Genomic DNA, 25,442 nt, shown 5'->3' with positions numbered 1-25,442 from the left:
ACTTCATTGTTCCGAAGCTCACCCTCTAATCCAGCCTCCATGAAGCACCCAGAGGGATCTTCTCAAAATATTATATAAGATCGTGTCACTCTCTGGCCTAAAACTGTTCAGTGGCTTCCACTGGACTTCAGTCCCTCAAACCCCTACCTGCCTCTCCAGCCCCATTTGCCACCTCTTCCTCTCCCGTAGATAAGATTGAGATCCTTAGTCTTCAAGCCCCTCAGTCTCCCTTCAGGCTCCGAAGGTCCCAGTCCTCTCTCTCGCGCTGCCTGCAGCGCTTTCCTCTCCCCTACCTGGCTGACAGATCCCACGGCCCTTCCAGGCCCACCTGAAATGGCATTTCCTCTACAAGGCTCTCGCTAATTCTCAGGTTCACTCCAGAAATGCTTGTGGAGCTCCTGCCCTGTGCCAGGCATCGGACTAGGCCCGAACCCTCCGTGGGGAGCATTGTAGATGCTGGTGATGGGAGGCGGAGAAGTGGTGGGAATCAGATACTCACACTCATGTCCTTAGAGGGAGAATTGAGACTTGGCGCTGGCCTTGAGTGTGGCTAGGTGAATCGGAAGATTTAAAAGACAGCCAGCGAGGCTGGAGGGCAGAGAGTCGGGGCAGTTGGGAGTGGCTCGAATTGCCCTGGTAGTGCGAAGGTGTTGAGACTGTTAAAATTCTGGAGCTCCTGTGGAGGTAGAATCGACTGGCATTACATGTTTGCCAAGCCAGCTTCTCATTCAGCCTCTGCTGTAGGTCTGCAAATAATCCAATCCTGGTCCAGTGAGAGCTGTATTTATTTCTCCTTGAAGTTAATACATTTTTAATATGAAAATTTTTATTGCAATATAATTCATAACAGTAATAGCCACCCTCTTAAGGGTACAGTTAAGTGGGGTTTTTTGGTATATTCAAAAAGTTGCACAACCATCACAACTACCTAGAACGTTTTCATCGCCTCAAAAAGAGACCCCATACCCATTAGCAGCCACTCCCTATTCCCCTTTGCCCCTGGCAACCACTAATCTGCCCTCTATCTACAGATTTTCTGATTCTGGATATGTCATATAAATGGAATCAAAATATTTGGTATTTGCATCTGGCTTCTTTCACTTAGCATGTTTTCAAAGTTCATCTATGTTGCAGATCAGTACTTTTTTTAATTGCTAAGTAACATTCCACTGTATGGATATATCACATTTTGTTTATCCATTCATCAGCTGATAGACATTTAAGTTGTTTTGCTTTTTCTTTATTATAAATAATGCTGCAGGGGTGGGTGTGGTGGCTTATGCCTGTAATCCCAACACTTTGAAAGGCAGAGGTGGGAGGATCGCTGGAGCTCAGGAGTTTGAGACCAGTGCGGGTAGAATAGTGAGACCTCAATTCTACAAAAAATTAGCGCAGTGTGGTGGCAAGTGCCTGTAGTCCTAGCTACTTAGGAGGCTGAGGTGGAAGGATCGCTTGAGCCCAGAAGGCAGAGATTGCAGTGAGCTGAGATCATGCCACTGCACTCTAGCCTGGGGGACAGAGCAAGACTGTCTCATGAAAAAAAAAAAGTTGCTGTGAACGTTGTGGACAAGTTTTGTATGGACACATGCTTTCATTTCTCTTGGCTATATACCTAGGAGGAGATTTGCTGGATTGTAAGGCTACTCTGTGTTTAACCATTTGAGGAACTGCCACACTGTTTTCCAAAGCAGTTGCACTATTTAACATTGCCATCAGCAGTGTACAAAAGTTCCAATTTCGGCCCGGTGCAGTGGCTCACGCCTATAATCCCAGCACTTTGGGAGGCCAAGGTGGGTGGATCACGAGGTCAGGAGATCAAGACCATTCTGGCTAACACAGTGAAACCCTGTCTCTATTAAAAATACAAAAAATTAGCCGGGCATGGTGTCACGTGCCTGTAGTGCCAGCTACTCGGGAGGCTGAGGCAGGAGAATCGCTTGAACCCAGGAGGCAGAGGTTGCAGTGAGCCGAGATCGTGCCACTGCACTCCAGCCTGGGCGACAGAGTGAGACTCCATCTCAAAAAAAAACAAACTAAAAGAAAGTTCCAATTTCACTACATCCTCACCAATACCTGCTTTTCACTGACTCTTTTCTTTTTGCAGAGATGGGGTCTCACTATGTTGCCCAAGCTGGTCTCAAACTCTTCAGTTCAAGCGATCCTCCCATCTCAGCCTCCTGAAGTGCTAGGATTACAGATGTGAGCCACTATGCCCAGCCTTAGCTGACTTTTTAATTAAAGCCATTACACTGGGTGTGAAGATGTAGCTTTTTTTTTTTTTTTCTGAGATAGGGGTCTTGCTATGTTGCCCAGGCTAGTCTTGAACTCCTAGCCTCAAGCAATCCTCCTGCCTTAGCCTCCAGAGTAGCTGAGATAGATGTAGTTTATTGTGGTTTTGATTTGTATTTCTCTGATGGCTAAAACGTTGAGCATCTTTTCATGTTCTTATTCACTATTTGTATAAATTTGGAAAAATGCCCTTTGCCCATTTTACAATTGGCTTACTTGTTTTTTTGTCATCAGATAGTAGGTCCTTATATTCTGGATATTAACTCTTTATCAGATGTATGATTTGCAAGTGTTTTCTCCCATTCTGTAGATTATCTTTTCATTTTTTTCTTGGCCATTTATTCTTAAACTTTTATATAAATTTTAGGATCAGCTTGTTGATTTTTAGGATCAGCTTGTTGATTTCCACAAAAATCAGTTCCTGAAATTTTGACAGGAATTGTATAGAATCTGTTTATTAATTTGGGGAGTATTGTCATCCTAACAAAATTAAATCTTCTGGTCCGTGAACATGGGAAGTGTTTCCATTTATTAGGTCTTTATTTCTATGTTGTTTTGCAGTTTTGAATGTTTGTCTTGCACTTCTTTTGTTAACTTTATAAGTATAATGTTTCTTTTTGATGTGGTTGTAAATTGAATTTTTTTAATTCAATTTTTGATTGTTTATTGCTATTGATAGAAACACCCTTGATTTTTACATGTTGATTTTGTATCTTTTGTATCTTGCTGAACTTTTTATTAGCTCTAATAGTTTTGTGTGTGTGTGTGTGTGTGTGTATCCCATTGGATTTTCTATACACAAGATCATGTTATCTGCAAATAGAGATATTTTTATTTCTTTTTTTTTTCTTGCCTAATTGCCCTGGATGGCACCCCCAGTACAATTTGAATAGAAGTGATGAGAGCAGATACCTTTGCATTGTTCCTGATCTTAAAGCTTTCAGTCTTTCACACTGGGTTAGATGTTTTTGTAGATGCCCTTTATCAGATTGAGAAAGTACCCGTCTACTGTTTTGTTCAGTGTTTTGCTTTTTATTAAACATGAAAGGGTGTCAGTTTTTGTGAGCTCTTCCTGCATCTGTTGAGATAATTATATCCTTTATGGTTAACACATTTTTATTTATTTATTTATTTTGACATGGAGTCTCATTCTGTCACCCAGGCTGGAGTGCAGTGGCGCAATCTCAGCTCACTGCAATCTCCGTCTCCCGGGTTCAAGTGAGTCTCCTGCCTTAGCCTGCCATGTAGCTGGGATTACAGTTGCAGGCCACCATGCCCGGCTAATTTTTGTATTTTTGATGAGATGGGGTTTCACCATGTTGACCAGGCTGGTCTCAAACTCCTGGCCTCAAGTGATCCGCCCACCTCGGCCTCCCAAAGTGCTGAGATTATAGGCATGAGCCACCATGCCCAGCCGGTTAACACATTTTTAAAAGCAGTTACCTAGACAGAGTAGGGAAGTAGGAACCAGGAAAATGGAAGACAAGCGCAAGAGAGACTTTTAACTGTCTTTTATTTATTGTATTGTATTTTATTTTATTTTGAGATGAAGTCTCTCTATATGCAGTGGCTATTCGCAGGCATGATCTGGCTTGGCTGGAAGTGGTAGCTCATACCTGTAATCTCAACACTTTGGGAGGCCGAGGCAGGCAAATCACATGAGGTCAGGAGTTCGAGACCAGCCTGACCAATATGGTGAAACCTCGTCTCTACTAAAAATATAAAAATTAGCCAGGTGTGGTGGCACATGCCTGTAATCCCAGCTACTTGGGAGGCTGAGGCAGGAGAATTGCTTGAACCCAGGAGGCGGAGGTTGCAGTGAGCCAAGGTCACGCTAGTACACTCCAGCCTGGGTGACAGAGCGAGACTCTGTCTCAAAAAAAAGAAAAAAAAAAAAAAAAAGAATGATCTAGCTCACTATAGCCTTGAACTCCTGGTCTCAAGCTAGTCTCCTGCCTCAGCACCCTGAGTAGCTGGGACTATAGGCACACCACAGCACCTGGCACCTTTTATAATTTTTGGTTTCTTGGATGTATTTATTATGCAAAAAATTAAATTATTATTATTATTATTATTATTATTTTGAGATGGAATCTCGCTCTGTTGCCCAGGCTGGAGTGCAGTGGTGCCATCTCAGCTCACTACAACCTCTGCCTCCCAGGTTGAAGCAACTCTCCTGCCTCAGCCTCCTGAGTAGCTAGGATTACAGCCACCACACACAGCTAATTTTTCTATTTGTAGTAGAGACGGAGTTTCATCATGTTAGTCAGGCTGGTCTTGAACTCCTGACCTCAAGTGATCTGCCTGCCTTGGCCTCTCAAAGTCCTGGGATTACAGGAGCGAGCCACCACTAAATTATCTTTAAAAATTTTTTATATATGGTACTAGATGTATCCATGAAATAAATATTTTGATAAAATTAAATAAAATGTACTATCTTAACCATTTTTAAGTGTATAGTTCAGTAGTGTTAAGTATAGTCACATTGTTGTGCAACCTATTTCTAGAACTTTTTCATCTTGCAAAACTGCAACTCTCGGGCTGGACACAGTGGCTTATGCCTGTAATCTCAGCATTTTGGGATGCCAAGGTGAGAGGATTTCTTTTTTTTTTTTTCTCTGTTGCCCAGGCTGGAGTGCAGTGGCCCCATCTCAGCTCACTGCAACCTCCGTCTCCTGGGCTCAAGCCATCCTCCCACCTCAGCCTCCCAAGTAGCTGGGACTCCAGGAATGCACCACCACATCTGGCTAATTTTTGCGTTTTGTTTGTTTGTTTTTTGAGATGGAGTTTTGCTCTTGTTGCCCAGCTGGAGTGCAATGGCGCGATCTCAGCTCACTGCAACCTCTGCCTCCCAGGTTCAAATGATTCTCCTGCCTCAGCTTCCCGAGTAGCTGGGATTACAGGTACCCACCACCACGCCTGGCTAAGTTTTGTATTTTTAGTAGAGACGGGGTTTCACCATGTTAGGCTGGTCTCGAACTCCTGACCTCAGGTGATCCACCTGCCTCAGCCTCCCAAAGTGCTGGGATTACAGGTGTGAGCAACTGTACCCAGCAAAATTTTTGTATTTTTTTGTAGAGAAGGGGTTTTGCTATGTTGCCTAGGCTGGTCTCAAACTCCTGAGCTCAAGCAATCCATCCGCCTTGGCCTCCCAAAGTGTTGGGATTACAAGCGTGAGCCCAGCCCAGGAGTATTTCTTGAGTCCCCAGTAGTTCAAGACCAGCCTAGGCAACATACAGAGACCTTGTCTCTACTAAAAAAAAGAAAAAAAAAAAAAAAGAAAAATTAGGTGAGCGTAGTGGTGCAGACCTGTAGTCCCAGCTACATGGGAGGCTGAGGTGGGAGGATCACTTGAGCCTGGGAGATAAAGGCTGCAGTGAGCCAGGACTGCACCATTGCACTCCAGCTTGGGTGACAGAGTGAGACGCTGTCTCAAAACAAAAACAAAAACAGAAAACAAAAAATACCCCTGAAAGTGTATACCCATTAAACACCTCCCATCTCCCCAGCCCTTGGCAACCACTATTCTACTTTCTGTTTCTTTGAGTTTGACTACTCTAGATATCTTCTATAAGTGAAATCATACAGTATTTTTTTGTGTGTGACTGTCTTATTTCACTTAGCACAATGTCTTCAAAGTTCATCCATGTTGTAGCGTGTGTCGGATTGGATTTCCTTTCTTTCTTCTCTCTCTCTCTTTCTTTCTTTCGGAGTCTCGTTCTGTTGCCCAGGCTGGAGTGCAGTGGCACAATCTCTGTTCACAGCAACCTCCGCCTCCTGGCTTCCAGCGATTCTCCTGCCTCAGCCTCCAGAGTAGCTGGGTTTACAGGCGCCCGCCACCACCCACGGCTAATTTTTGCATTTTTAGTAGAGATGGGGTTTCACCATGTTGGCCAGGCTGGTCTCAAACTCCTGACCTCAAGTGATCCACCCACATTGGCTTCCCAAAGTGCTGGGATTACAGGCGTGAGCCACTGTGCCTGGCCTTCTATTTTTAATTTTTGAGGAACTGCCTTACTGTTTTCTCTGGCAGCTACACCATTTTACATTCCCACCAGCAATGCATAAGGATTCCAATTTCTCCACATCCTCACCAACAACTGTTATTTTCCTCTTCCTCCTCTTCCTCTTCCTCCTCCTCTTCCTCTTCTTCCTCCTCCTCTTCCTCTTCTTCCTCCTCCTCTTCTTCCTCTTCTTCTCTTTGACAGAGTTTCAGTCTTGTTGCCCAGGCTGGAGTGCAATGGTGCGATCTTGGCTTACCTCAACCTCTGGCTCCCAGGTTCAAGTGATTCTCCTGCCTCAGCCTCCTGAGTAGCTGGGATTACAGGTGCATGTCACAACGCCCACCTAATTTTTGTATTTTTGGTAGAGACGAGGTTTCACCTGTTGGTCAGGCTGGTCTCAACTCCTGACCTCAGGTGATCCACCCGCCTCAGCCTCCCAAAGTGCTGGGATTACAGGCATGAGCCACTGCGCCTGGCCCCATCTCTCTTGACCAAAAAAAAAAAAAAAAAAAAAAAAAGCAGCTCACAGTGGAGTGGGGAGACACGCGTGAGCATGCTCACCCATGAGTGTTGTGCAGCTGGTGCAGTAGCACAAGGAGGAGGAGGACCTGACCCAGCCTGGGGATTACAGGGAGGACCCCAGGAAGATGGTTTAGTCCTGAAGGATGATCAGGAGGTCAGAGATGGAGGGGGTAATCTCAGGCAGGGGAAGGAGCACAAGAAGAGGTGGAGGTGGGACAGAGGCTAGCGAGCCCCCTGGAAGAAGATGGATAGTCCAGTTGGCTTGGAGTCTGAGCACAGGACCAGGACTAGGGTGAGACAAGTGAGGCAGTTGTCTTGCACACAGAATTTAAGGTCCCAAAGTCAGTGATCAATATAATATTTTAGTGTAATATTTAAAAATAAAAATGCAAGAAAATCCATGATGAACAAAATATCAAATTTTAAATGACACAATCAGTGACAGTGCTGTGCAAGCCACAGTGCATCCTGGGGCAAAAGAAATGTCAGTGATAGTGATCTATGTTCATTTAAAAATCTGATTTTAAGCAGGGAGTAGTGGTTCACGCCTGTAATCCCAGCACTTTGGGAGGCTGAGGTGGGTGGATCACCTGAGGTCAGGAGTTCAAGACCAGCCTGGACAAATGGCGAAACCCCGTCTCTATTAAAAATATAAAAATTAGCCAGGCGTGGTGGTGGGCGCAGTGGCAGGTGCCTGTAATCCCAGCTACTCAGGAAGCTGAGGCAGGATAATCGCTTCAACCTGGGAGGTGGAGGTTGCGGTGAGCTATGATTGCGCCACTGCACTCCAGCCTGGGTGACAGAGCGAGACTCCATCTCAAAAAAAAAAAAAAATTAGCCGGGCATGGTGGTGGGTGCCTGTAGTCCCAGCTACTTGGGAAGCTGAGGCAGGATAATTGCTTGAGCCGGGGAGGCGGAGGTTGCAGTGAGCTGAGATCGCACCACTGCACTCCAGCCTGGGCGACAGAGTGAGACTCCGTCTCAGGGAAAAACAAAAACAAAATTTAAAAAACACATAAAATAAAATTCTGATTTTGACTGGGTGCGGTGGCTTATGCCTGTAATCCCAGTACTTTGGGAGGCTGAGGAGGGAGAATGACTTGAGCCCAGGAGTTTGAAACCAGCCTGGGCAACATGGCAAGATCCCATTTCTACAAAAAATTAAAAGATTAGCCTGGCATAGTGGAACATGCCTGTAGTCCCAGCTACTTGGGGGGTTAAGGTTGGAGGATCCCTTGAGTTTGGGAGGCAGAGATTGCAGTGAGCCAAAGTGACAACACTGCACTCCAGCCTGGGTAACCGAGTGAGACTCTGCCTCAACAATAATAAAATAAATAAAATTCTGACTTTTTTGTTCATCATGGATTTTCCCCAGTAATTAAAAAATATTGCATTGAAATATTATTTATCTTGATGATTGAGTTTTTTGGTATCCCTTAAGTGTTGTGCCTGAGGCAAGTGCCTTACCTCACCCTAGACCCCCTCTCTGCAGCAGGAAGGGGTTTTCTTTGAGACAGAGTCTTGCTCTGTCACCCAGGCTGGTGTGCAGTGGTCTCGGCTCACTGCAACCTCCACCTCCCAGGTTCAAGCAATTCTCCTGCCTTGGCCTCCTGAGTAGCTGGGACTACAGGCACACGCCACCAGCCCTGGCTAATTTTTGTATTTTTAGTAGAGACGAGGTTTCACTATATGTTGACCAGGCTGGCCTCGAACTCCTGATCTCGTGATTCACCTGCCTTGGCCTTCCAAAGTGCTGGGATTACAGGAGTGAGCCACTGGCCTCAGGAAGGGGTTTTCAATGTGGGTTGAGGCACTTGGATTTTCTCCTGCTGGCTGTCAGAAGTCACTGAAATCCCTTAATTAGAAGAATGTGTTTTTATCTGCTGCCGAGGAAAACTGACGTGGCTGCCACATGGTAGGTTAAGATACAGGGCAAGACAGGTCAGGGTGGCTGACTCAGAATGACTGGGTTAATCCAGGCGGGAACTTGAGCAGGGGCAGTAAGAGAAGGACGGTGGAAAGCAGAGTGGACCCACTCCAAAGACACTGAAAGCCCAGGCTGGGGTGACTGGGAGCTGAGGGAGAGGTCAGGGTCTAGACAATGCTATGATCTGAATGCTGGTGTCCCTCCAAATTCATATGTTGAAAGCTAATCCCCAAGGCAAGAGTATGAAGAGGTGGTGCCTGTAGGAGGTGATTAGCTCCGGAGGGCTCCACCCTTGAGAATGGGATTAATGTCCTTTTAAAAGGGGCTCACAGGAGCCTGTGGGCTCCTTCTGCCTCTGAAGAAGCAGCAAAAAGGGCACCGTCTAGGAGAGAGGTCCTCACAGACACCAAATCTGCCAGTGCTTTGATCTTGGATATCCAGCCTCCAGAACTGTAACACATTTCTGTTGTTTATAAAGGACCCCGTCTAAAGTTACATACAGCAGCTCCAGCAGACTAAGATAACGTCCTGGCTCTTGGCTAGGTAAGCTGGGAGCTGTCTCTCCTTTATTGAGGTAGGAAAGACAGCAGTTCAGGGGTGGAGGAAGAGGCTGAATTCACAGTGGGACACTCGGAGTCTGAAGTTTTATAGGGCACCAAAGGGAGATGTCTGCTAAGCCACTGGGTTAATGAGGAAGAAAGTTGCTCCTGAAGAAACCCTGATTTGGGAACCTTCAGATGGCACTGCCCACGGGAAGGTGGAGCTGCTGCGGAGGAGCAGCCCCAAGTAGGTGGGGTACACACAGATGGTAGCTGAGGCCACCGGATAAGGGTGTTACCAGTGAGAGAAAGTCGAGGGGAGAGAAAGGTGCAAACACTCTTCTTTGAGAAAGGAAGAAGGTAGGCAAAGAAGAAAGAGGCCAGGAGAGAGAAGTGTCAGGGAGGCAGAGGGGAAGCTCCAAGGAGGATGTGGTCAAGAGACAGAAGCTGCAGAAGGGTCAAGAGATGAGAGATAAGGTCTGCAAGGGGTCCTTCTGGCTAGCGACAAAGAGCATGTTGTAGGGCACCTACAGGGGCAGGGTTGTAGGGCACCTGCAGGGGCTGGGAGCCTGGGGGACCTGGGAGCAACTGTTGTCAACTCTTCCCAAGAGCTTGTTCCTGAAAAAGGCAATGGAAGGGAAGGAGGTATTGAAATGGCAGGTGGCAGGCCAGGCGTGGTGGCTCACGCCTGTAATCCCAGCACTTTGGGAGGCTGAGGCAGGCGGATCAGGAGATCAGGAGATGGAGACCATCCTGGCTAACACGGTGAAACCCTGTCTCTACTAAAAATACAAAAAATTAGCCAGGTGTGGTGGTGGGCGCCTGTAGTCCCAGCTACTCGGGAGGCTGAGACAGGAGAATCACTTGAACACAGGAGGCGGAGGTTGCAATGAGGTGAGATCACGCCACTGCACTCCAGCCTGGGCGACAGAGCAAGACTCTGTTTCAAAAACAAACAAATAAAAAATACAAAAAGTAGCTGGGCGTGGTAGCAAACGCCTGTAGTCTTAGCTACTTAAGGGGCTGAGGTGGGAGGATCACCTGAGCCTGGGATGTTGAGGCTGCAGTGAGCTGTGTTAACACCACTGGACTCCAGCCTGGCCAACAGAGTGAGTCCAAACACACACACACACACACACACAACCCCACACACCCACACACCAAAAAACACAAAAAAATGGCGAGTGGCAGCTGAGGAGATCACTGCAGTGGGGCCCCCAGGAGGGGGTGAGGAGGGGCTCGCTGGCACAGGGGAAGGGGTGCTATAGAGAAAGACTCTGGTTTCCTTGGGGCCTTGGAGTGGCGGGGAGAGCTCAGGATGTCTGCGAATGTATGGAAATCAGAGGGTGGGAATCCCTCTGGGAGGTTTGTCCTTCCCTATGAAGGAGAAGATAGAGTAACTCTGTTGATAGCGAGCACAGAGAAGGAGAGGTGAGGGGCCTGAGGGAAGAGGCTTGGCATAGAGGCTGGGGAGAGGGAAATGAGAGCGTTCAGGAGCTCCTGGAAGATGATCTGGGCTAGCAGCTGGGGCTGCTACCAGGGCAGCTGCTGGGAGGGCAGGGCATTTGGAGGCCCCAAATCTGCATCATCACAGATTTCTCTCCAGCAGGGCCCAAGCTCCTGGATGGAGAGGCCTGGGAGGTGCAGCAGGGAAGCTGGGGATGACGCTGATCTGGGGCCCACAACACCCTCCTCCAGCAGGCTCAGGGGCCTGCGGTTGTTGGCGACGGGCTGACTCTACCTCTGGGTGAACAGGTGAAGCTTCTTGGGCTGCCTCAGGAAGACAAAGGCTGGGTTCTCTGGCTCCGGCTCCTGGGACCCTGAGACACAGATGCCTCCTACAGGGGAAGACTTGCTAACACACTAAGCAAGGCCTGGCAAGGGAGGAAGAGCTTAGGGTCCCCCTTTGACATCTGGGGGAAAGTGCTGGGGAAGATCTGGGCAGTATCCAAAGGCCTCAGCGAACCCAAAAGACAGAAGGAGGCTGGACTGGGGAAGGAACTTTATAGCAGACACCCCAGGCCTTCGCACTCAGGCAGCCTGGAGCTCTGGAAGCTGAGGCTGTGAACTCCCTCCCGGCCAGTTGGGGTGCCCAGCCCTGCCCTGCTCAGCCTCCATGGCGGGGACTCACCCTGCAGGCTTTGTGGGCTGGGTGCTGGCTGGGTCTGGCCAGCCCTACCTGCAACTCAGGGGGAGGAGCAGGGGAGACACAGGATGTCCCCAACCTCCTGACCTTCTGAAGCTTCCCTGGCATCAGCCCGGGCCCTCATCATAGCCTTCAGTGGAAGACCCTGGAAAGGGGGCAGCTGCTTCCTGCTCAGTCCCCTCAGCTTCTCAGCAATTCTATCCCTCATGTCACCATGTCCCTGCGCTAAGCTCCCTCTTTTTTAAATACCCAATGTGATTTTTCTTGGCTGGTTGGAGCCTAACTGAGACACTTATTTCCTAGAAGCCCAGTCCTGGGAAGTGGAGTTAATCCTTGGAAGCCTGCAGACCCCCTCCAGTGGGCTGTCAGATCCTAGCACAAGTATGAGGCCCACTATGGCCGACTGGGTCTCAGGGGTCAGAAGTGCCCATGGGTGTCCCAAGTGGGTTCCTCACTACACAGGTATCATGGGAGGCAGCCAGGCCACAGCAGCAGACAGAGTTGGGCCGGGTCCATGCAGGCCTGAAGAAGCAGCCAGTGGCCACTCAAGGCAGTGGTACCCCTGGAGCTTCTGGGCTGGTGTATGAGACTAGTCACACTCCCCACAAGAATTAGAGCCATGCTCACACCTCTCCCCACCATCTAGTTCTTCCTCTGCTAAAACGTGAAGCACTGTCTCCCAGCTTGGAGCTCAGGGGCAGCAGATAACCTGAACCGGCTGGAGCAGGTGGGGTCGCTCTTGGCTGGAACTGCCATGGAAAACCCCAACCAAAGACAGCACTTGGGAGAACATCTATGAAAATATAAAAGGCCATACCCTTGACCCAGCTGTTCTACAGATATGATTTGTGTAAAATAAAGCAAGTGAGAATATTTGCTATAGCAGTTTGTAATGGCCAAACATAGCAAAAAACCCTAAATATCCAGCAATGGTGACTAGATAAATTGTGATTCTTCTACACAAGGAATGTCATGTAGCTATTAAAAAGAATGAGGCAGCTCTACATGTGCTGATGTAGAATGAGTTACAAGATACATATAGTTAAAACAAAATAAGAGCTCAGAACAGTGTATATGATAGCGTTTGTATTAAATATAACAAATATACTTGTCTATTTGCATGTACGGCTGAATCTGGAAGGATATACAAGAGACTGCCACTGCCTTGAGACTGGGAGGCCTAGGGGACAGGAAGGGGAGGGAGACCTTTTATTGTGCATCTGTTTGAATCTTTTGAATTTTGCACTATGTGTATACTTTACAATTCAATAAATACTCATGTTTTCAAAACAAAACAAAAAAGCATTTAGAAACAAACAGGCCAGACGTGGTGGCTCACCTTTGGGAGGCTGAGGAGGGAGGAATGATATAGCTGGGGATGTCAAGGCTGCAGTGAGCCATGATCCTGCCACTGCACTCCAGCCTCGGTGACAGAATGAGATTCTGTCTCAAAAAAAAGAAACTGGGATGACACAGCAGTGTCTTCACTTATATCCTACGCCTCCACTGGTAGCTATGTGACCCTGGACAAGTTAATTTACCTCTATGTCCCAGTTTCTGTAAAACAGTGGTAACTTCTTGGAAAGGTTATTTTGAAGAGTAAGTTAATGAATATGTAAAGAGCTGGAAGAGCGCCTGGCACTGAATCAGCATTATGAAGTGTTAGATATTGCTATTTTGCTGCCCCAGACTAACTCCAAAGCAACGCCACTTGAGCCATGCCGGCTCTCCCTGCTGCTGCTTCTACCTAAATACTTCATTCATTTAACAAATAATTTTCTTTTCTTTTCTTTTTTTTTGAGATGGGGTTTCGCTCTTGTTCCTCAGGCTGGAGTTCAATTACGCGATCTCGGCTCACTGCAACCTCCACCTCCTGGGCTCAAGCGATCCTCTCACCTCAGCCTCCCGAGTCGCTGGGACTCCAGGCGAGCGCCACCACGCCCGCTAATTATGTTTTTTTGTGTGGAGACAGGGTCGCATTATATTACCCAGGCCGGTCTCAAGTTCCTGGACCCAAGCGATCCTCCTGCATCAGCCTCCCAAAGTACTGGGATTACAGGCATGAGCCATCGCACCCAGCCTTAATAAATGCCTTTCTTTCTTTCTGAGACGGAGTCTCGCTCTGTCGCCCATGCTGGAGGGCAGTGGCACGATCTCGGCTCACTGCAACCTCCGCCTCCCCGGTTCATGCGCCGCGGCCTCCCAAAGTGCTGGGATTGCGGATCTGAGCCACCGCACCCGGCCTGAGGTGATTTTTAACAAGTACAGCCGTAGTTGCAGGTATCCTGGTTCTGTAGGAACAATGAGGTATGGATGGATCCATACCTGGACCCATGGATGGGATGGATCCCCGGCAGGCCCTGGACGGAGGGAAATGCTCTGGTTTGAAGCCCGGCATCGAGTGAGATCCACCCACAAAGCTAACCGTGGAAGTCACTGGCGGCCTCCTTCGCCCTGCCGCCGGGGAACCCTGCCGGTGGCTCTCGACCTGCTCCCGGGCCATCTGGTGACGCTGACTTCACAGCCACCACCTTAATTGGCGCATTCGACCCAAATAATAACCAGGGAACCTGTGGGCGGTCAAAGGCCCGGCTCTGCGGTCGGCCCGCCCAGGTCCCTCTCCCTGCCCTGTGAGGCCAGAAAGTTACTTCTCCGAGGCCGTTCCCCGTGACGAGAAATATCTCCCGCTTGAGGTTCTGTGGGGTAGGGGAGGTTCGTGCATTTCTCACAGAAAACCTCGCACAGACCCGCGACTGCCTTTATTAACAGCTCTCAAGAGGCTGCCTGCAGCCGGGGGTGTCTCCGGCCCCATGCTCGCGGGCAAGCAGGGCTAAGCTGTGCCTCCAAAAGGGCCAACGGGAACTCCGCGGTCCCTGAACTTCCGGCGCTGGCGGACTCCTCGCTCCAGGGCCGCCGGGAGCCGCGGCGTGAGTGCGTGCCGGGACCGCGCGCGGGGTCTCTGAGAAACTCCAAGCCTGCCCCAGCCTAGGGACCCAGCCACATTGGCGAACCGGAGACCGCCCGATTCCACCACCCCCGCGCTCCCCTCACAGCCGGCGCCAAAAACGCCAGTCCCACGACGCAGGCCGGGACCCGCGCGCCCACGGCCCAATCAGCGCGGGCCTTGCACAAAGCGAGCCCCGCCCCCACGGCGCTGTTGCCAGCCCCTCCCCCTCCCGTGGCCGCCTCGGCCCGCCTACTCCCCGCCCCGCGCCGTTCACGGTTAGAGGCTCGCGATTGGCTCATGGGGACGGCCGCGAGCTTTGGTTGGTCGGCGCGGAGTCACGAGGGCGCCGTCGTCGCCTTTCCACAGGCGATTACTGGGCAGGCTCAGTCTTTCGCCTCAGTCTCGAGCTCTCGCTGGCCTTCGGGTGTACGTGCTCCGGGATCTTCAGCACCCGCGGCCGCCATCGCCGTCGCTTGGCTTCTTCTGGACTCATCTGCGCCACTTGTCCGCTTCACACTCCGCCGCCATAAGCCGCCATCATGGTGAAGCTCGCGAAGGTAAACGGCCTTGAGCGCGAGCGCAGACGTCGTCTAGGCCTGCTTTCCGAGGGGCGAGCGCGGCGCCGCGGGGAGGAGGGCCTGCGCGCAGTCCCGGGCGCGTTCCAGGGCGCCATGCTGCGGGAAGTCTCGCGCGATTAGTGGGGAGGTCTCGCGGCTTCTGGCTACTGGGTGGCGAAGTGAAGAGCTTCTGCAGGTGCTGGGGGCGGCGAACGCGGCGGGAAAGACAGAGTCACTGAGCGCGGGGAGGGGGCGCTGAGCCCCGGGGTGGAGAGATGAGACCAAACTCTTGCGACGCGTACGAGCTGGGACTCGACTCCTGACGCACGTGCCCGGGAGCGCGGCCTGCCACGTGGGCCGCGCCGCGTGGGTCCTGGAATCTCCAGAGGGACCGGTGCCTTGGGCCGGGAAATGGCGGTATCGGCCCTAGTCGGAGTCCCGGCTGCGCTCGGATGTCTCCGCCCCGGCCTGGCAAGCCGACACGTGGTGGGCCCCGGAAGGTGGCTCTGCCGCGTGCTTTTTGCGCCGTGTTTCGGGCACGTGGTGGCCTACCAGGTACCCCCACGTGGCCGCGCCGCCTCTTTAAGGGGCGGGGTTGTCTCGCTGGGAAAGGCATAAGGTTCATGAGAAAATCAAGGTAGTCATTTTTTTAAGTGCCTTAATGATCTTCACCGTTAATTTGGATTCAGATGAGGGTGGTAGAATAAAGTACCGGGATTTGTAGTATTAAAACACGGTTGTGCTTAACTAAGGTAACGAAACGGGAGGAGAAATCATTTCTTCAGGTTGACTTTTTACCTTAGGGCAGGTTTTCTATTGGTAAAGCCTGGGAGGAAAAACGTGTGGGCGGTTGAGAGTAGTCCCTCTTGCATTGCCATCAGGAGTAGTTTCGATGTTAGTTGTGCTGTTTGGCACTGAGAAATGCATCTGAGGAAGGAAATGATGGTATTTTACTATGAACAGTAATGGCAAAATATGAATGGCCTGAAATGTCGAGGTGGAGGTGTAATGATCTACTTGTGTCCCTTTTAGGCAGGTAAAAATCAAGGTGACCCCAAGAAAATGGCTCCTCCTCCAAAGGAGGTAGAAGAAGATAGTGAAGATGAGGAAATGTCGGAAGATGAAGAAGATGATAGCAGTGGAGAAGAGGTAATTTTATCCAACTTAATGCAGAATTATGTTAAAACTACAAAATGGAGAGTTAAGACATGAAATTGGATATCTGTGGCAAAAATAAGATTTTATTCATCCAGGTATGTCTTATTGTAGTGGTTGAGTGTTTCACAAGCTGTTCATTGACATGGCAAGATGTCATTTGGCTAAGTATTTGAATGTGAGTGTGAGACGAGATCTGGGGATCTCTTTTCCATGTGCCTCTGCAGGGCTTGGAGTGTGATTTGTTGTGTTAAATCATTACATTTTTCCAGTTTCAACATGTTAGCCTCACCCCCACATGTAGAGCTGGGCACTGTATTCAGATCTGAGGATAACCGTACCAGATTCCTTTCCTAGCCTCCAATTAGGATTAATTGGTCTCTTAAAAAAAAAAAGATTAATTGGTCTCCATTCCATTATATATAAACTTTGTAATACTACTCACTGTGTTATAGTTATCTCTGGTGTAGATTGAGGGCTGCCACCTCTCTTTGTGTTAACATTGACCCTCTTTAGCACTCCTGGCCTTTTATTTGCTCACTATAAAGACAGTTGAGCACTGAATTGTGCTCAGGTTTCTCGTTGAGAACTGAATGAAAGTTTTACTCTTCCACACATTGCCTGATAAAACTACGGGATTTTAATGTAGCTAAACGATGACTTTTATCAAACTACCATGCTCACTCTTTGATGTGTGATAGTTTTGTAAGGAATATTTATGTTTAGCCTATTCATTTTTTGTCACAGGTCTTAAGAATTGAGCTTCACTGGGCTCGGTACTGCCACCCACTGTAGGAGCCCCAAATGATTTAATAAGTTAATGCTTGGAGCCTCCTATATGTAAGGTTCTGAATAATTTACACATAGCAATTCATGATCCTTAAACATGTAAGGATGATACTATTACCATTTTTAGGTGAGAAAGTTGGGGTTTGGGAAAGTATGAGGGGCAAGAATTCAGAGGGTCTGGTTCAGAGGTATTTTAAGTGTTCAAAAGGGTTCTTTATGTCTGGGTATTCACCTTATAATAGGGGCTCTGACTTAAGACAACATAACAGAAGCCTGGAGTTTAACATGCTAACATGTGTCTAGTGCACGTGGTCTTGAACCAGAGGCATTGCCAGAATCTAACACTCATTGGGACCATGGTTATCTTTTTGGGTGTGGGGCTGGACTTACTGGTTTGGTTTTCATTTATTGTCAAGGTTGTCATACCTCAGAAGAAAGGCAAGAAGGCTGCTGCAACCTCAGCGAAGAAGGTGGTAGTTTCCCCAACAAAAAAGGTTGCAGTTGCCACACCAGCCAAGAAAGCAGCTGTCACTCCAGGCAAAAAGGCAGCAGCAACACCTGCCAAGAAGACAGTTACACCAGCCAAAGCAGTCACCACACCTGGCAAGAAGGGAGCCACACCAGGCAAAGCATTGGTAGCAACTCCTGGTAAGAAGGGTGCTGCCATCCCAGCCAAGGGGGCAAAGAATGGCAAGAATGCCAAGAAGGAAGACAGTGATGAAGAGGAGGAGGATGACAGTGAGGAGGACGAGGATGATGACGAGGACGAGGATGAGGATGAAGATGAAATTGAACCAGCAGCGATGAAAGCAGCAGCTGCTGCCCCTGCCTCAGAGGATGAGGACGATGAGGATGATGAAGATGATGAGGATGAGGATGATGATGAGGAAGATGGTAAGGAGTTGTCTTGGTAGTTACTGGGCTTCTGATTACAAGGTATCTTGAGATTCTGGGATCAACATATTCCTTCCAAGACAACCTAGAGATGAGATTAGAATCCTTGTGGGAATTCTCTCGGTTGTTGTGGTGTGCTAGACTTAATTACCCATGAATGATTTTTGTGCCTCCTGAGAAAATTTCAATAGCACATTCTGTTAGTGTTTTTTATAATGTAGGATTTTGTTTCTAAGTGATTTTTTTTTTTTTTTGAGATGGAGCTTTTGCTGTTTCCCAGGCTGGAGTGCAATGGCCCGCTATCTCGGCTCACTGCAGCCTCCATCTCCTGGGTTCAAGCAGTTCTGCCTCAGCCTCCCTAGTAGCTGGGATTACAGGTGCCCACCACCACACCCTACTAATTTTTGTATTTTTAGTAGAGATGACGTTTCACCATGTTGGCCAGGCTGGTCTCGAACTTTTGACCTCAGGTGATCCACCCACCTTAGCCTCCCAAAGTGCTAGCATTACAGGCGTGAGCCACTGCGCCCGGCCCCAAGTGATCTATTCTTGCCATGACTGTTAACTAAACATGGTGACAGGATTGCATTTTCTTTACATTAGATTTGAAAACTGATGTTGGTTTTGGGAGATTGCTGCAATTTTTAGGTGACTTCTCTTTCAGACTCTGAAGAAGAAGCTATGGAGACTACACCAGCCAAAGGAAAGAAAGCTGCAAAAGTTGTTCCTGTGAAAGCCAAGAACGTGGCTGAGGATGAAGACGAAGAAGAGGATGATGAGGATGAGGATGACGACGACGACGACGATGATGACGATGAAGATGATGAGGATGAAGATGATGAGGAGGAAGAAGAGGAGGAGGAGGAAGGTACTTAAATTAGATTTTGACATACATTGACATGAGTTATGTTTAAAGGAGGCACTTAAGTGTTTGTGGCTACTGATGTGTGATACATTGTTTGACATCTTGTCCAGAGCCTGTCAAAGAAGCACCTGGAAAACGAAAGAAGGAAATGGCCAAACAGAAAGCAGCTCCTGAAGCCAAGAAACAGAAAGTGGAAGGTAACTTGCAGAATTAGGGGATATGGGGGAGATAAACAGCACAAATGATGAATGACAAAGGGACTTAATACTGAAACCTGATGTTACATTGCAGTGTGCTGATGTGCTGTGTATAGAAATTTTGCTTTGGAAACTAACTTTTTACCACACTTTACAAGTAGACTGAGTTCAGCTTTTTTTGTACAGGCACAGAACCGACTACGGCTTTCAATCTCTTTGTTGGAAACCTAAACTTCAACAAATCTGCTCCTGAATTAAAAACTGGTATCAGTGATGTTTTTGCTAAAAATGATCTTGCTGTTGTGGATGTCAGAATTGGTATGACTAGGTAAGTGCTTCACTGCATGTTACATACATGTGGGTCTGTTAACGCTTTTCCTTCCCCTATTAGCACAGTTACTTTAGCCTGCCACTCTTAAACATGAATACTGTAAACATCTTCAAGGATTAGCATTAGTGAACTAAGTTAGAATTAAACTATAGATCCCCTAAGTTGCAATTTCTATAATCAGTCATAACTTGGTATAGCACAGAATAATTTTTAGTAAGTTTTTCTGTTGTTTGTTTTTGTTATTTATTGAGACGGACGCTGGCTTTTGCTCAGGCTGGAGTACAGTGGCACAATCTTGGTTCACAGCAACCTCTGCCTCCTGGGTTCAAGCGATTCTCCTGCCTAAGCCTCCCGAGTAGCTGGGATTACAGGTGCATTTCACCATGTTGGTCAGGCTGGTTTTGAACTCCTGACCTCAAGTGATCCACCCACCTTGGCCTCTGGAAGTGCTGGGATTACAGGCGTGAGCCACTGTTCCCTGCCAGTAAGTTTTAATAATTTGGTGTTAGGTGTGAGAATCGCTTGAACCTGGGAGGCAGAGGTTGCAGTGAGCCAAGTTCGCGCCACCGTACTCCAGCCTGGGCAACAGATTGAGACACCATCTCAATTTAAAATAATGATTGATGTTTATTTTCTTGGAAGTACCTGAAACTATTAGACCTGTCTAGTCATAGTAAATGTTTTTATCCAGACAGGATTCTCCTGTATTAGTGCTTACAGGTGTTCTTTTGTCAGCTGCTACTGTGAATTGTTATAAGCAGTTTGGCTCCATGATGAAGACCTCAAATGTGAATGTGCATGTCATATCTTCGTACTGAGACCTTGTTCTGTAGCTACAGTTTGCAGAGCCTTGACTTTGTTTTGCTAATACTAGGGATGCTTTTTTAAATGTGATCTTTGTTTGCACCATCACATTTGTCTAGAATACATATTGTGGATTTTGATTTGTGTTTTCACCTGTTGTAATTTTGCCCTCCTCTCCACCTTGAAGGAAATTTGGTTATGTGGATTTTGAATCTGCTGAAGACCTGGAGAAAGCGTTGGAACTCACTGGTTTGAAAGTCTTTGGCAATGAAATTAAACTAGAGAAACCAAAAGGAAAAGACAGTAAGAAAGGTATGTAAGGCTTTAGGAGATTATGCAATGAACTCAGGAGCTAGACTGCTAGGGAAAATGCTTTGTAACCCATTTCCCTTGGTTTCTTATTTTTTTAAATCATTTTTTTCCTTTGGTTTCCTCTTAATATGGGAATTAAATGAGCTACAGTGTTTACAAGAGTACTTGGCACTGCTTGTCAGTGTTATAGTGTAAATTCCTGAGTTAGGCAAGCAAGAGCACTTTTACACAGAACAAGAATTATTAGATGCACCTAAATTAATGTAAAGGGATCTTTCTTCACTGAAACTAGATTAGGTCCCTAATTACTCTCTATATACAGTTGTAATGTTTTAAATGGGTACGTTCACTTTTTTTGTTATGCGCGTCTACTCTAGGTTGAACTCCAGTGTACCTAACAGATAGTTTGACATCAGCTGTGACAACATGGAGGGACCACTTGTGTGTTGACACTGCTGTATCTCCACATTTAGCACCGAACCTTGTACATTATAGGATCTCAAATTATTTGTTGAATAGAGCTATGTGTGTTTTTCCCTTCTTTTTGTTGTTGCCCCCCACCTTTGGTTTTTCAGGCCACAGAGCTCATTTTTGTTTTTTTAATCTAGAGCGAGATGCGAGAACACTTTTGGCTAAAAATCTCCCTTACAAAGTCACTCAGGATGAATTGAAAGAAGTGTTTGAAGATGCTGCAGAGATCAGATTAGTCAGCAAGGATGGGAAAAGTAAAGGGTATGTTCTGTCTATTGAAATGTAAGGGTTTTATTAACATTAAGGCACTTCCCTGCTTTATAAAAGAAATGTTGGTTTGATTTTCTTAGGCGTGTAATCTTGGACAGTTTAACCTGTAAATTTGTGCCTCAGTAACCCATTTGTACCATGGGGTAATGTACTCATAGGGTGATTTTAAAAGACAAGCTAATACATACAAAGAAGCAAGAAATGTGCCTAGCTTACAATAAATACTTTGTAAGTAGTAGCAGTTCTTTCAGTTAGGTGAGGTTACTATGAAAAAATTCCAGTATTTGTAAAACTGTAGTGGGAAGTAAGAGAGGGAAGCTCAAGTTTTGATTGAAAAGTGGCATAAAACTAAGGGCATTTATTGTACTCAGATCTGAAGCAAGTTCTATGTTGCTGAGGTAAAAGCATTTGTGTTAATATGGTTTTAAAAACCATGAGTTCTTCTCCCTCCATTGCAGGATTGCTTATATTGAATTTAAGACAGAAGCTGATGCAGAGAAAACCTTTGAAGAAAAGCAGGGAACAGAGATCGATGGGCGATCTATTTCCCTGTACTATACTGGAGAGAAAGGTCAAAATCAAGACTATAGAGGTGGAAAGAATAGTACTTGGAGTGGTAAGAAATTAGGCTTGTTACAAGGTTCCAGAATTGATGGAGGGAACTCCTTTGTGTCTTCGTACTTCATAAGTTTATAAATACTTTTTAATCAAAGTTACTTAAATGTAGGTGAAGATCAAGGACATTACACCCCAAGTCATACTCTTATTTGGAATAGTAATTTCCAATCTTGAATGAGAGCTCTAAAATCATTTTGTATTGAAATACAGTAAGCAAATCAAGCTTCCTTTGTAGGCATGTTTTATACTTTAAATGACTTTGACCATGTGTGTTTTGAACTCAGATTATTCTAGGAAAACAGACCAGTAGTCAGCCTATGTAAGAACAACCAGCAGGACATTGCAACACGTACTAAGTACTTAATATGTTGAGTAACAGAAATGGATTTAGTTTACATCATGAGTATTTGTATATTAACTCAAGCACTGAAATTCTTAGGAATAAGGTATTACTGTTGTGACCGAAGCTGGGAACCACTGTTTCAGAGTCTTAGGAATGTGGTATCTCTATTTGCAGGTGAATCAAAAACTCTGGTTTTAAGCAACCTCTCCTACAGTGCAACAGAAGAAACTCTTCAGGAAGTATTTGAGAAAGCAACTTTTATCAAAGTACCCCAGAACCAAAATGGCAAATCTAAAGGGTAAGATAATTTTTCATCTTACCCTTTAGGGTAAATGATAGGGTAAATGATAATTTATATCATCAGTTATAGGCTATATATGTCTTAGAGGTCTAAAGGAACGTAAGGTCATGTGATCCTGTCAGAAAAGCCAAATAATTTTAGCTGCGTAAATGAGTGTAAAATAAAGATCATCGTTTAGGCACCAAGTTGAGAGAAGGGGCTTGGCAGCATCGTGTGACAGTGAAGGAGCATGTGCCTGGTAACTTACTCTAAGCATTAACTGTTCATCCTCAGGTATGCATTTATAGAGTTTGCTTCATTTGAAGATGCTAAAGAAGCTTTAAATTCCTGTAATAAAAGGGAAATTGAGGGCAGAGCAATCAGGCTGGAGTTGCAAGGACCCAGGGGATCACCTAATGCCAGAAGCCGTAAGTTCACCTGGTTAGGGTGCTGTGGTTGGGGGTAGCACTTTGCACAAATTCTGTGTTTCCTGTTGCTACTGAGTGAACAATAACTGGATATGATGACTGATTACCTGAGAAATAATTGATGAAATCTCAAGAAAATTCCTCTAGATAGTCAAGTTCTGATCCAGCTGTGTCAACTCAGAGCAGCAAGTTTGCCCATGATTTCCTGCCCCATCCAGTGGGCAGCACCTCCTTGGGTTGCTTCTTCCACTTTCCATAGAAGATCTGGGGCAGTATATCAACTATGCAATGGCAATTAAAAAATGTAAACCCAGAATAGCCTTACTTTAATTAAGGACTAGTTGGCTTAGTCGCTTTTAACTTCTTTTTCACTAAAACAAGCATTCTTGGCTAGTAGTCATACTAGGCATTGTGCAAATTCGGTGTTATTATGAACTGTGACTTCACATAAAGTCACAATTTTTTTTCTTTCCCAGAGCCATCCAAAACTCTGTTTGTCAAAGGCCTGTCTGAGGATACCACTGAAGAGACATTAAAGGAGTCATTTGACGGCTCCGTTCGGGCAAGGATAGTTACTGACCGGGAAACTGGGTCCTCCAAAGGGTAAGGGAAGGAAGCATGAGTGTTGCTTCCACTTGAAGGGGTTTTTGTTCTGTGGAGACCTTGAGTCTAATGTGTCTTCTCATTGAGCTCCTTTCTGTCTGTCAGTGGCAGTTTATGGATTCGCACGAGAAGAAGAGAAAATTCACAGAACTAGCATTATTTTACCTTCTGTCTTTACGGGGTATATTTAGCTGTTTTGTGAGACATTCTGGGGTTCAAGCTGTCACACCAGTTAGTTTTCCATAGAGAGCTACTCTGTCACTGGTATCTTTTCCCAACTAAACAAGGCTACTTGCTGTGGGATGGCTCCCCAGCATGTACAGTTACTCGGGACATGTGCAGTAGGTGCTTTTTATAATGGGCAATTTCATTTGGTGTTCTAGGTTTGGTTTTGTAGACTTCAACAGTGAGGAGGATGCCAAAGCTGCCAAGGAGGCCATGGAAGATGGTGAAATTGATGGAAATAAAGTTACCTTGGACTGGGCCAAACCTAAGGGTGAAGGTGGCTTTGGGGGTCGTGGTGGAGGCAGAGGCGGCTTTGGAGGACGAGGTGGTGGTAGAGGAGGCCGAGGAGGATTTGGTGGCAGAGGCCGGGGAGGCTTTGGAGGTAAGGCACAGAGATAATGACACCACACAGCATGTGCTCTTCAGACCCTGTGTCCTGTCACGGTTCCTAATCACTGGGGAGGAGGAGCTTTGTACCCATTCTTTTAACAGTGTCTTGCCTTCCTCCTGTAGGGCGAGGTGGCTTCCGAGGAGGCAGAGGAGGAGGAGGTGACCACAAGCCACAAGGAAAGAAGACGAAGTTTGAATAGCTTCTGTCCCTCTGCTTTCCCTTTTCCATTTGAAAGAAAGGACTCTGGGGTTTTTACTGTTACCTGATCAATGACAGAGCCTTCTGAGGACATTCCAAGACAGTATACAGTCCTGTGGTCTCCTTGGAAATCCGTCTAGTTAACATTTCAAGGGCAATACCTTGTTGGTTTTGACTGGATATTCATATAAACTTTTTAAAGAGTTGAGTGATAGAGCTAACCCTTATCTGTAAGTTTTGAATTTATATTGTTTCATCCCATGTACAAAACCATTTTTTCCTACAAATAGTTTGGGTTTTGTTGTTTCTTTTTGTTTTTTTGTTTTTGTTTCTTTGTTTTGCGTTCGTGGGGTTGTAAAAGAAAAGAAAGCAGAATGTTTTATCATGGTTTTTGCTTCAGCGGCTTTAGGACAAATTAAAAGTCAACTCTGGTGCCAGATGTGTTACTTCCTAAAGAGTGTTTCCCCTGGAATGTCACTGGAGAGCATGGCAAAGCCAGCTCTGCCACTTGCTTCATGCATCCCAATGGAAATGGCTTAGTGCGTGCGTTTCCAGTATCCCAGCCCTAACTTAGTTGAAATGCTGGTGAGGGAACCTGCTCCTGCAGCCCTGGTGCTGACTTGAAGGCTGCTGCAGCTTCTCCCACTTTTAGCAGGTCTGAGGATTATGTCCTGAAGACGACTCTGAAAAGAGGTGCAGGAACACATTAGTCAGGTTTCCTAGGACAAGGAAGAGCTTCAGGGAAGAGCAGTGGCTCACTCCTGTAATCCCAACACTTGGGGAGGCCGAGGCAGGCAGATCAACTGAGGTCAGGAGTTGAAGACCAGCCTGGCCAACATGGTAAAAGCCCATCTACTAAAAATACAAAAATTAGCTGGGCATGGTGGTGTACTCTTGTAGTCCCAGCTACTCAGGAGGCTGAAGCAGGAGAGTCACGTGAACCCGGGAAGCAGAGGATGCAGTGAGCTGAGCACACACTACTATACTCCAGGCTGGGTAACAAAGCGAGACTCCCATCTCCCAAAAAGCAGTTCTGGAATAGAACTCACGCTAGATGGATAGACCAATGGATACTTTGGAACCATGGGGCTGGGAAGAAAACTGCCCATCCAGTAAACCCCCAAAAAGCCATTTGTTTTGCATTACTTTCTGGTCTTAAGTACTTGCCTCTCAACCTCCCCTTTTAGTAAAAGACAAGGCCACGTGAGAGGTGGGACTATCAACATTGTGATGAGTTCAGTTGAAACTCAGTGCCCAAAATCAACGTAGGTAGCCAAGTCCAAAAACCTGTTCTAGTCAGACTAGTGAACTCAAACTATGATACTTGGATAAGCTTA

At 46.8% G+C, this 25,442-nt stretch overlaps 1 protein-coding gene and 3 non-coding genes across 4 annotated transcripts; all 4 read left to right on the top strand.

Annotated features, from left to right (window-relative positions):
- Positions 1 to 13,232: 13,232 nt before the first annotated feature.
- On the top strand, positions 13,233 to 24,542 carry NCL (nucleolin). Its single transcript, XM_054477055.2, has 14 exons — positions 13,233 to 14,931; positions 15,964 to 16,080; positions 17,292 to 17,769; positions 18,434 to 18,637; positions 18,745 to 18,831; positions 19,018 to 19,159; positions 20,154 to 20,278; positions 20,887 to 21,010; positions 21,478 to 21,635; positions 22,155 to 22,278; positions 22,555 to 22,688; positions 23,165 to 23,291; positions 23,675 to 23,898; positions 24,030 to 24,542. The coding sequence occupies exons 1-14, from the start codon at positions 14,914 to 14,916 to the stop codon at positions 24,104 to 24,106; spliced, it is 2,139 nt and encodes a 712-aa protein (XP_054333030.1). The 5' UTR covers positions 13,233 to 14,913; the 3' UTR covers positions 24,107 to 24,542.
- On the top strand, positions 18,869 to 18,938 carry LOC129032249 (small nucleolar RNA SNORD82). The gene has a single exon (XR_008501265.1). It is a non-coding gene; the product is annotated as a small nucleolar RNA SNORD82 (small nucleolar RNA).
- LOC129032250 (small nucleolar RNA SNORD20) lies at positions 22,776 to 22,855 on the top strand. Its single transcript, XR_008501266.1, has one exon. It is a non-coding gene; the product is annotated as a small nucleolar RNA SNORD20 (small nucleolar RNA).
- On the top strand, positions 23,365 to 23,500 carry LOC129032243 (small nucleolar RNA SNORA75). The gene has a single exon (XR_008501259.1). It is a non-coding gene; the product is annotated as a small nucleolar RNA SNORA75 (small nucleolar RNA).
- Positions 24,543 to 25,442: the final 900 nt, after the last annotated feature.

The sequence above is a fragment of the Pongo pygmaeus genome, chromosome 11 (assembly GCF_028885625.2).
Source record: "Pongo pygmaeus isolate AG05252 chromosome 11, NHGRI_mPonPyg2-v2.0_pri, whole genome shotgun sequence".
NCBI classification, from domain to species: domain Eukaryota; kingdom Metazoa; phylum Chordata; class Mammalia; order Primates; family Hominidae; genus Pongo; species Pongo pygmaeus.
This window is presented reverse-complemented; position numbering and strand designations above follow the sequence as displayed.